The sequence below is a fragment of the Chinchilla lanigera genome, unplaced genomic scaffold, assembly GCF_000276665.1.
Source record: "Chinchilla lanigera isolate Chin_1 unplaced genomic scaffold, ChiLan1.0 scaffold00086, whole genome shotgun sequence".
NCBI classification, from domain to species: Eukaryota; Metazoa; Chordata; class Mammalia; order Rodentia; family Chinchillidae; genus Chinchilla; species Chinchilla lanigera.
Window position 1 is genome coordinate 5,216,236 of NW_004955487.1, and position 12,109 is coordinate 5,228,344.

General features: G+C 48.4%; 1 protein-coding gene across 2 annotated transcripts in view; it reads right to left on the reverse strand.

Annotated features, from left to right (window-relative positions):
- Adam17 (ADAM metallopeptidase domain 17) overlaps nt 1–2,063 on the reverse strand; it is a 38,058-nt gene extending 35,995 nt beyond the window's left edge. Inside the window, exon 1 of one of the 2 annotated variants that reach the window (XM_013504340.1) lies at nt 1,789–2,063. In XM_013504340.1, coding sequence (XP_013359794.1) covers nt 1,789–1,958 — 170 coding nt within the window. In that variant the 5' untranslated portion in view covers nt 1,959–2,063. The remainder of the gene's footprint in view (nt 1–1,788) is intronic. The other variant, XM_005404397.2, reaches the window with a different exon arrangement.
- Between the last annotated feature and the right edge of the window lie 10,046 nt (nt 2,064–12,109).

A 12,109-nucleotide genomic window follows, 5' to 3' on the forward strand; every position in this document is an offset into this window, starting at 1 on the left:
TTTGGTTTTTTGAGACACTGAAATCTGGGGTGGTCTTGAACTCACAAGGATCCTCCTGCCTCAGCCACTCCAATGCTGGGATTACAGGCGTGCATCACCACACTCAGCCACTTTCTTAATTTAAAAAACACTGTCAAAAAACTTTACAATCTGCAAATGTTGGTAAGAATCAATCTAGAAAGCAATTTTTTTTCCTCTACACTGTATACTTCTCTAGGATTCATGCTTATTTTTCTCACCTATGAAGGAGAATGATAAAATAGTTATGTCAAAGTGGTAAACATATGTAATATCTCAAAATACAAGCTTGTTCTTTTTATTAACATTTATCCTTAAAATGAAGCCGATCCTTACGCTATCCATTATCCTCACCCATACTTCAAAATCTGCCTTCAATCTGTAATGACATCACATCTCAGCACTTTATAACTGGCTTCCTCACCTTCCTTTAAACCAGTCACTTGGAACCCCTTTCAAAATAAAATAACAAGGTGGCAGTTAGTTATTCAGGTGTGAACACTCAACACCTTTAACGTCCCTATCAGTCAGTCACTCCTTTCTAGCCATTAAATTAAGAAAAAACCTGTCAGGTAATTAACGTGAAAATGTTAATTAGTCCTGTAGATTACAGCCCTCCAGGGTCTCACTCTGCACAATACATGGACCCCTGCAGGGGATTTGGGACCAGGACAACCAAGAAAAATGACAAGACTACAACTTCACAAACTGGATAACACATTGTTCCATATTTTTTTATTACTGATTAACCAAGCAGTGTTACCTGTCAACTTCTAAAAGACAAACTTGACACTAAGATACACTATTAAATTCACACGAACTTCTACCAAACTTTACATCTCACGAGGCCTCCCCATTAACATACACTCTCTCTAGAAAAATCTAGTAAGAACCTTGGGTTTTCTGGCTCGAACTGTTTACTCCTGATAATTTCTCTGTTTAAAACTATAAGAAGGCCGGCGTGGTGGCGCGCGCCTGTGATCCCAGCACTCGGGAGGCTGAGGCAGGAGGATTGTTGTGAGTTCGAGGTCAGCCTGGGCTACAACCAGAGCTCTAGGCCAGCCTGAACTGCATACTGAGACCCTGTCTCAAAAAGACAAAAACAAAAAAACCCTACAAGAAAAGCTTTCACAAAGGCAGCCTCGATTAGCCTGGCAGGTTTTCAGTCTCGCCAATCAATAGCCTTCAATAGCTACAACTGCCCCGCCCCAAACTGCACACCTGCCAGCCCAGAACTCGGGGAGCCCGAGTTAGGAAGCTGACAAGTCCAAGTCCTGCCTGGACAATTTAGCAAGACCTATCTCAAAATAAAAAGGGGGCGGGGGGATGTAGCTCAGGGAGAGAGCACCTCCGCGTTCAATCCCCAAGACCGCCACCACCACCAAAACAGAAAGAAAAAAAAAAAAAAGTACAATTTAAATAATTCAGAAAGTGCCTCCCAGCCTAGTACCTCCTGGCAGAAACGCTAGCTCGCTCCTCAGGAGCGGGAAGGACTCCCGCTTCGAGCCCGAGGAATACCCGCCACCCCACACTCATTTCTTAACAAGGCAGGGACCTCGGCCACATCTACCTCTGCAAACACGAGCCAACCCCACCCGCCACCCAGGAACGCAAACCCGGGCTCAGCGCCCCGCTCGGGCCCCTGCCCCACGGAGGCAGCGCGGGGAGCCACACCCCCTCCAGCGCGGAGCCCGGGCGCGCGGCGGCTGCCACCCTCCGCCCCGACACCTGACGGCCCCGGCGCCGCGCCCCTCCGCGCCCGGCCCTCACCGAGTCGCTGGTGGGAGCCGGAGCCCGACGCGTCCGGGGGTCGCAGCGCCAGCATGAGAGGAACCAAGCTGGCCAGGAAGAGGAGACGCTGCCTCATGTTCCCGGCCCGGCCACGGGTCCACCTCTCTCGGCAGCCCTTCGCTGACGGGATTTCGAGAAACTGCTCGCATGGAGGGGAGGAGGGGAACCGCCCGACCTGGCCCCTCAAATCTCTCTTCACTCCCGCGCCGCCTACCGGGAAGACGCTAAGAGCCAGACTCCAGGCCCCCGGAAGCGCGGGCGACGCTCCGCGAGGCCGGCTCAGCCCGCTTCCGGCCGCCGCCAGCCCCCGCACCGCCTACAGCCGGAAGCCGGAAGCCGGAAGCCGCGCGGCAGGCCGGGAAGCCCCGCCCTGCGCTGGGGCTCGGCCATCGTGCCGGCTCTTGGTACTCCCTGCTTGTCTGTCCGCCTTGGGCTCGGCTCGCGCTGGTGAAGCCGCATCCCACGGTGCCCTGATTCGACCTTGCCCTGCCTCTCCTCTGTCCCAAGATGACCGCGGAGGAAGGCGGGAGATCTCGAGCCGTCTCCATCCAAATAGCCACGTGGATTTGGGGCCTGTTCATCTTTTTAGGGGAACTGGGAGGGCGCTCTCGGCCCGACCGCGGCGCTCTAGGAGGCCAAGGAGGCTCCTGACTCGGCCGCAGGCTCTGCCCTGTGTGCTTGGGGGCGAGGCGGGGCGCGGGTCCAGCTGTGCCGCCCTAGGGACAGGCCCGCACCTCCTCGCCCGCCGCTGTAAGCCCAGCCTCGGATGCATATTAGCTCCCCAGCTCGGCGACAGAAACCTCAGTCTCAACCTGGTCATGAAAGATTGGGGAATGGGGACGGGATGGCGCACGCCTATAATCCCAGGACTGTGGGAGGCTGAGGCAGGAGGATCTTAAATTGGAGCCAAGACTGTGGGCAATTTGGCGATTTTAATGAGACCCTATCCCCTAAAAAGTGCTGGGTGGGCGGCAGAGTAGGCGCTTTGATTACACATTTGTTCCTTGGCTTCACTGTGGGCAGACCTCCAGCGTTTCAAGGAGCTGGAATCCAGGACCTGGCTCCTTGCCAGAGTACAGCAGGACTCTGCCCACTGACGTCTTGGGTTCGGTCCTCTGCCTGGTCTGTTTAGCAGGACCGGATATTTCTTAAGACACTTTGTGTTTTGCAGTACTTCGCACAGTTTTAGCTCTATATAGTTTAGTGTTTATGATACTGAATAAAACATTTTAGGGGCTGGGGATTTAGCTCAGCGGCAAAAGCGCCTGCCTGGCAAGCGCAAGGTCGTGAGTTCGGTTCCCGGTACCGGAGAAAAACCAAAAAAAAAAAAAAAACAACAAAACAAAACATTTTAACAAGGTTGGATGCGAGTGTTACTTTAGCTCAGCTGAAGTTTACTCAAGTAGGAGCTAACACATTTTCCACTTAAAGTGGGACAGCCATTATGAAATGGTAAATTGTTAGTAATAAAATAATAGCCCTGGTCGGGTTTCAAGCCTTGTTCCTTTAAAAAAAAAAAAACAAAAAACAAAAAACTGGTTTATGTTTATTGTATCCCCCAGTATAATCTTATCATTATTTTCAAGATAATGGTTTTGTACACTTTTCGCTTAAGTCAGTTGAATTTCGTCTACATCTGAGAGTAAAATGCCTTAACTAGGGACTGGGGATTTAGCTCAGCAGCACAGCGCTTGTCTGGCAAGCGCAAGGTCTTGAGTTCGATTCCTGGTACCAGAAAAAAAAAAAAAAAAAAAAAAGCTTTAATTAAATGTGTACCTTGATGACCTCTCTAATCAAAAAGTAGGCAGATTCCCCTTTGCAGATTGTGACAACTATGCACACTTTATTTTCTTTTGGTGGGTATACAATAGAAATTTATCTTCTTTCTGGGCATAAATGCACTATACTCTCCAGCTGATTATTTTTTGAGACAGTCTTGCTACAGTTGAGACTGACCATGAATTCACCCTGGAACCCAGGCTGGCCTCAAACTCATGGCCTGCCTCAGCCTCCTGAAGGCTGGGATTACAGGCATGTGCCCACCACCACACTCAGTTTAGGTAATTCTTTTGTAAAAAGTACATTTTGTCATAACAAGAAACCCTAGGATTTAGAGGCAGTCCATATTTCAAATAATTTTTACCATTCACAAATGAGGACCTAAATTTTTCCAATTATCTTCCATTTATCAACTGTCCCTATATTAAAAGAGCACCCCATGGAGGAGACAAAGAGCCTGGAGTGCTGAGAGGGACACTGGAGAGAGACGGACTAGTGTAAGACTGGCAGTCTAATCAGTAGTCTCCAAACTTTTCTTACTCTAAAAGGAGTTTCTCAAAAATTTTAAAACTATATACCCCTTAGATACCTTTTCTCCCAGCGCTGGGATTGAATGAACCTAGGCCTTTCTATGTTTTCATACAGCGTCTAACTACATTGCCTTGCTGGGCTGGAACATTCAATCCTCCTGCCTCAGCCTCCTAGAGTTACCAGGATTACAGGCTTGTGCCACCACCACGCCCAGTTTAGGTCATTCTTTCACATTTTCCCACATAATACGGACACTTTGGAGGTTTTGTAGCCACTGTGGCAGCCTCTGTGAGGACCTCCAGTGACCCCTGCTTCCCGTTGTATATCCAGTCACTCATACCATTGTAGTCAGTCCCCTCACACCCTGGACCACCATGGTCTGAGTGACCAATAGCAACACATACAGCACAAGCCACTGCATGTCCCCCCTAGATGAGGAAAGACCGTGTCTTTCATCTCAGGTGTGCCCTAGCTCGTTCTCTCTCGGGTTACAGTCTACGGGAAGCCAGTGTTCAGAGTCATGAGAACACTCAGGAAACTCGCTAAGGGGTAGAAAAGAAGAGAGAGACCAGCCAGCAAGCTGCAAGAAGCTCACACCTGCCCAAGGCAAGTGTGAGTGGAGGAATTCTCTGCTCCTGGCAAGCTCTGCAATCAGGACGGCCTACAGAAATGACAAAATAAGGAATACTTACTTTACACTCCTAAATCAGGGGTTACCTCTTACATAGCCATTAGCTTCTGTTCAGAAAATACATGGAGCCAGGCATGGTCATGCCAGAAATCTCAGTACTCTGGGAGGCTGAGGCAGGAGGATCACAAATTCAAGCCCAACCTGGACAATTTAGCAATTCAGCAATACCTTAGTGTCAAAAGAAAAAAGGGCTGGAGATGTAGCTCAGTGCAAAGCCACTGTGTTCAACCCTCAGTGCCCATGTGTATGTGTGCATGCACACACACAGTAAAACAGTATTTGCAGTTATTAAACAGGCAGCTACGTATGGTTCTGCAGTTCTACAATAAATACTCCCACAAAAAATCGGTGTAGCTTTTACCTCAAATACCAGACAAATCGCTGCTTATCAATGTTTGGTTCTGGCTGGGCTGCTCTGGTTTTGTGTTCCTACATTCCCTCCCTGCCTCCTTCCCTCTAGCCCAGGCAATCCTCCCCCAGCCCAGGCAAGTGCTCTGCCACTGAGCTGCATCAAGAGTAAGCTACTTCCTTGTCATACCAATTCCACCTGTCATAAATAGACTCATGTGGAGCCTAATCATTGTTTCTAAATTGCTAATTATTTCTACATCTGTCCGCTTTTTTGCTGAAGCTCTCTGGGGGAAGCTAGTCCTCCAAGATCTGCAAGTCAATCCACAGATGAGAGGTGAGAGGTGAGAGGTGCCACTTCATGAAACAGGCTGTGCAAGTCATGTGCCGGGCGCTCTACAGCTTGCAAGGTTTTGGTTCAAAACTGTTAACCTATTTAACATCCTTTTAGAGAGAAAAGAATTGAAACTATATGCAGGACAAGGCAGAGCTATTTAAGGACCTTTTCTGAGAAACAGATGATTCCTTACGGAAATCTTTAATTGGCAAGAAAATAACAAGGCCTACTTGAAATGAAATACTTCCTCCAAAGTTTAAAACGGAACAGGAATTCAGCTATTTCATGAAGAAATGAATCATACTATTTTTTCAGGAAGATGTCTAAAATGTTAGTAATCATTCCTACAACCCCCACATATGTGCAGAACAAGTATGTATCCGACCCACTTCAAGACACACAGTAAGCCCTGTCCCTTCAGTCCCTGTCCGTCCCTTGAGGGCTCAGGGTAATTGGACCACATGAATAACTGAACACAGCAGATCGGATGAAGAGCACAAACAGAAACTAGTGCCGGTTTGAAATTACCTCAGGCCTACAGCAGTCCAGGTCATTACTCTAGGGTGGACAGGCCACACAGGAGCAACTCACCAATTAACCTCCAATTAAGGCTGGAGGCCTTAACTGAAAACCTGCTCTACCTCAGAGAAACCGAACTCAGTTTTTCAATGTTCAAAATCTGATTATTGTACTAGCATTTGACAATACGAAAGAGACCCACATCCTATCTTTGCACCCAAAGGGCTTATATTCTAAAAGATGAAAGGTAGATAGAGCCAAGTGTGGTGGTACACACCTGTAACACCAGCTACTCAGTAAGCTGAGGCAGGAGGACTGCAAGTTGGAAGGCCAGCTTGCAGCTCGGACTATATAGCAAGACACTGCAAAAAAAAAGAAAAAAAAAAAAAAAGCCAGGTGTGGTGGCGATACTCCTGTAATCTCAGTACTCCGGGAGGCTGAGGCAGGAGGTGGGCAAGTTCAAGCCCAGGCAATTTAGCAATTCAGATAAAAACAAAAAGTTCTGGGATTGTAGCTCAGTAGGAGGCCCTGGGTTCAGTTCCCATATAGCAGTAAAAAAGGGATAGGGCACCTGTCTTGAATCTGGGGCCCACCTAATCCAGTATGACCTCATTTTAGCTTGATTACATCTACAAAAACTGTTTCCAATTAAGGTCGAATTCACGGGCTGGGGATATAGCTCAGCAGTGAAACACCTGCCTAGCAAGCACAAGGTCGAGTTTGATTCCCAGTACCAAAATAAACAAACAAACAAAAAAAACCAGCCATACATTCACATTCACAAGTACCGGGGTTGGGATTTAACTGCATCTTTTTGGGGAGACACACTTCTACCCAGCACAAGCATTGCACTTCGGCTGGATCGAGACGGGGAGTGGTGAGAGGTCTGGCTGCATGTCTGATACCTTCGTATTTACTCAGTGACGCACGAGAACTGGCCGCTGCCTGGACCCAAGCCCACTGATCTCAAGGGAGTGGATTATCTTTTTTTTGAGACAGGGTCTCACTATGTAGTTCAGGCTGGTGTTGAACAATGTAGCCCAAGCTAGCCTCAAATTTGCTGTGATCCTCCTGTCTCAGCCTCCTGAGTGCTGGGATTACCGGTGAGGTGTGCGCCACACCAGGCCCTGTGTCTTTCACATGGCTCAGAGCTCCCAGGGAAGTGCTGGTCAGATGATCGGTGGTTCCTCGCCCACAGTAAGCGCTCAAGTGGGTTGATTGAATCCATGTTTAAAGTCCCGCTGATGACCAGGCCCATCTGTCTTGAGTGTGGGTGGACGAGGTACCCCAACTCAGTTTCAGAAGCGAGAGAGCAGAATGCAGTGTCTGTTGCTGCTGTACTTCCACCTCAGCCAGCCCAGGGGCTTCCCTGTTGTGGCTGATGTGACGGTTGTCCCAAGTTGTGCAGTCTACAGTGGTGTCCCAGGAGCGGCCTCTGCCCTGGGGAGGCCAGGGCTGACCTGTGTGGCCTCTGCGTTGTGCTTTGCTCCTGAGGAAATGGAAGTGCCACAGCATAAAGCAAGTGCCTTGGAGGATGATGACCTTTTTTTCTACTCTGAAGGAGTACAGCTCAGACAAGTTGATGAGAATTACAACACTGGTTAATTGTATCTTGTGGGACTGTTGATAGCTGATCACCATCACTAGACTTATTTTTAAGACAAGTTCTCACTATGCAGCTCATGCTGGCCTCAAACTTGGGATCTTCCTGCCTCAGCTTCCCAACCACTGGAATGTAATATTTACATTCTGCATTCTTCCAGAAATAAATTCAAAGCAGACATCCATTAAAACTCCAGTTAGTAGCTGGGCTGTCTCAAAAAAAAAAAAAAAAAAAAAAAAAAAAAAAATCAAACAAAAAACCCGGCTAGCCAGGCGTGGGTGGCGCACACCTGTAATCCCAGCACTTGGGGCTGACGCAGGAGGATCACAGTAAGTTCGAGACCAGCCTGGACTACAAAGTGAGCTCATGGCCAGCCTGAACTGCACAGTGACACTGACAAAAACACAAATAAAAAACTCAGCTATAGCTCAGAGGTAGAGCACTTGCGTAGCATGTCTGAGGCTCTGGGTTCAATCTCCTGCACTACCAAAACAAAATACCAAGGCCAGTTATACACAGGCAGGTATGACTCTGAAATGCACAAAGGAATGTCACTGCCATCCAGTCCCCTCTTTCAGGTCCCTGTGGGGGTGACTTTTATGTAGTGTATGTATGTTTGATTTTTTAAGGACAGAGTCTTACCATGAAGCCAAGGCCTGGCTTGAACTCTGATCTGTCTTCCAAGTTTAAGGATGACAGGCAGGCAGCACCACGCCAAGCCCAGGCTGGCTTTTCACTGCTACCTGATGGTGCCTGACAGGGCATGTCCCACAGTTGGTGGGGACAGGGCCATGCAGTCAGAATCCTCTGAGAGCAGCTGGTAGGAATTCTCCAACTTAGAGTAGAACTACAGGGGCCTACTTTTACTCACATCACTGTTAAAGCCATTAAGTCAGCTCACATGACAACTGAGTAAGTTTCTGGGCTTCCTGCCCACCCATAGGGTATGTCCCCAGTGCCCCGCGCAAGCTCAGGGGGTTACTATTCAATGCAGATCTCTGACTCAGATCCCAGTCTCCTCAGCAAGGACCTTAAAGATCAAGCCTTTTATACTGGGCGTGGCGCTGTGCCCTGCACTCACAGCCTTATAGGAGGCTGAAGCAGGATGACTGCAAATTAGATTTCAATCCGAACAACTTAGCAAGAGCATCTCAAAATAAAAAGGGCTGAGAATGTCCCTCAGTGTGGAAGATCTGGGTTCAAACCTTGCTGACAAAAAAATTAATGTTTTTAACACAGAAGGTCTTTTTAAATCCTTGGTGTCCTGCACGTCATGAGGTCTGCCTGGTCAGGACAGGAGTAACATTTTTACTTTAATACAAAGCAGCATGGTGAAGACGAAGGGCCGAGACAGAGCTGGCACACATGCTCCCGTGCTGACCCACAGTGACACCGAGATGTGCCACTTCTGGAAGGAAGAGGCCTCTCTCACTAAGATTCTGACCTGGGAATACAAAGCGCCTGCTGAGTGCTGCTCTGACCAACCCCATCAAAAATTCGGTGAGGGTGGCTACAAAGCCTTCGGTGGCTGCTGTGAACCAGGGCCTCCTGGTCCTGTCACCTGCATAGCGACTGTGAGGGGAGACGGCAGACCTAGATGCACCACCCGTTACTTGCCTTCTTAGCTGTAGACCAAAGAGAAACAGGCATCTCTCCTCGCACTTTACCTCTGGGTCCTGAGTTCTCACTCACTTCAACAGTGACTTCTTCCCACCGGATTCCACCAGAGAATGCTAATTAGACACAATATCACTGCTTAATCGCTTTTAATTTTGCATTCCCAAGTTACACTGTCACTTGCTTTTTGTGTCTTTGTCCTTGAAAATCTAGGGCAGTAGGTCTGCACAGTGTAGCCGATGTGCTTATTTCCAAGAGGGTTTCACTTTATCAGAACTTACCTGCTCCCAAACTAGGCTGCAGCCTTTACATATTTCACAGCCTCACCATTACACTTGGGAGAAGTGGGGTTTTTTGCCTGGTGGTATGAGAATTTGAACCCAGTGCCTCCGCACTGTGCTAGACCCCAGCCCTTTGCCTGAGACAGGGTCTCTCCCAGTCACTACGTTGTCTGGGCTGGGCTCTGACTCGAGATCCTCCTGACCCTGCCTCCCTGGGATGTTGGTGCCGGGATGTTGAGCAGGTACCACCACACTCTGCTGTCTGTATACTTTTCTGAGATCTGAACATAGAGCAGTTGAGGCTGACCTGACTCCTGGCCAGTAGGCTGGGTCTGTTAACGGGTGAGTGGCATACACTGCGGACCTCTGGCTCCTATGCTGGGCCTCGAGGTCACACACCCTCTGTTAGATAAGGGTGGGAACAGTAAGTCTAGTCCTAGAAAGGGTTCATACCATCTTGTCCTGTTCATTTTCTTAGCTCCAAAGCTGGCCCTCTTGTCTTCCAAAATCCTGCCAGTGAATCACCCAAGGTTTTTTCTTACTAGACTCTAGAATAGCTCAAAGAATGCCAAATCTGAGCGCACTGCTCTAACACAGGCCTTCTTGAGACACCCGCAGGGCTGATGCGGAGAAAGGGTACAGAACCTGCCAATGTCGGGAGCCCCTGCAAACTGGGCAGGCCCCATCCTGCAAAGCCAGGCTGTTCAGCTGGATAGTGAGTTGTGCACCCGCTGAATGAGGAGAAGCGAGCAGCCACCTCCAGCACACATCCACAGGCCAGGTTCACTGCGCTGCTCGGTGTCCACACCCATCTGCTGACAGTGGACAGAAAATCAGCCTCCAAGTCTCCCTCAGCCTTACACCGACTCTTCTAGTTTCCAACTTGATCACCAACCACAGATGGCTATAATGCTGTTCCAGAGGGCAAAATGCATGGGTTTGGTTTGGTTTCTGCTTTACACAGAAGCTTACTTCTACTACTAAAAACTGATAACCAGTCTAAGTAGCCGAGGCAACAGCAGCTGAGCACACGCTATCTTTGGTAGCACAAATCCTCAGCAGTGCAAAGCAAATGCCTGAATGTGCACTAAACCAGCTCAGTGTAGCCCAGGCCACAAACAAGTAAGTCCACAGCACACGTGCCTGAGAGCAAGGAATTCAAGTCTTTAACTCAAATTACACTCAACTCTTTCAGAGGCCAAGCGTGATGGTACACACCTATAATCCCAGCACTTCGGAGGCTGAAGCAGGAGGATCGCTGTGAGCTCAAGGCCAGCCTGAACTGTGTAGTAAAACCCTGTCTCAAAAAGACAAAACTGAAAACTCTTTTGGTAAACATGTAAGGAAGAACCCAAAGTACTTCCAATAGCTGTCATGCAGCCCTCACAAACCATTTTGAAGCCCTGAGTAGTAAGGCCTTTTACTCAGGGCTTAATCTAGTTTCAACCACACTTAATTTTTGTTGCAGTACTGGGGACTGAACCTGTGCCCTAAGGTACAGCCCCAGCCCTTTTTATTTATGGAGACAAGGTCTCACTAAATCACTAAGGTGTCCAGACTGGGCTCAAACTTGCAATATTCTGCCTCTCAGAATGCTGAATTACAGAGGTACGCCCTGCGCCCAGCTCTCACTTAGTGACCTGCATTCCCAAGAAGACTTTCTTACCTCCTGAGCCTCTCTGCTCACCAAACAAACCCTAACTGTGCCGTGATGCCAACTGGGCTACAGGCGGTCTCGGCCCCCCACTGGGCACACTGCCAACACAGAGTGTGAAGGACAAAGGAAGACAGGCGTGGTCTCTACGTCATTCTTTCAGCAGTGGTAATCAAAGTATCACTTCAAAGAGGGAGTCTCCCGTTTTGTCTTTTTGAGACAGGGTCTCGCTATGCAGCTCAGGCTGGCCATGAGTTCACTTTGTAACCCAGCCTGGTCTGGAACTCACAACAATCCTCCTTCCTCAGCCTCCTGAGTGCTGGGATTAAAGGGGTGCGCCACTTCCTCTTTTTAATAAAGGGAGACAAGGTATACTCATTGCTTAGCACATTCTGAAATAGAAAACGTTACCACAAGACTGTACTGGGAAGAACCCAAGAGCCCTCACCAACAGCTTCTGGAATCATTCATAGCTTTGAAGCTACAACCAACTTATAGTCCTAGGTGGACTTCAAAGAAACCTGGAAGACAATCTGGAAATTGCTTTCAAACTCACCTGAAATCAACTGTACATCACAACCCAGTCTCCATCCAGATACACAAACTACAACTAAGGTCACAAGATTTATTACCCTGTAACACGCTGTGTATTTATCCATTTTAATAAAAGCAAACAAAAAAACCCAAAGTTGGCTGTGACTCATTAAATTCCCAGTACTAACTGGTCATGGCCTATTGTTGCAAAAAGCACACTGATCAACTGGGAGTAGTGGTGCATACCTCCAGTTCCAGCTTCTTGAGAAGCTGAGGCAGAAGGATCTGAAGTGTAAGCCCAAACTAGGAAACCTAATTACTGAGACCCTTTCCGAATGAGCTGGGTGTAGTTCAGTAGTAGAGCACCTCAGGGTTCACTTCTAAGCAGTACAAACACACACACAAA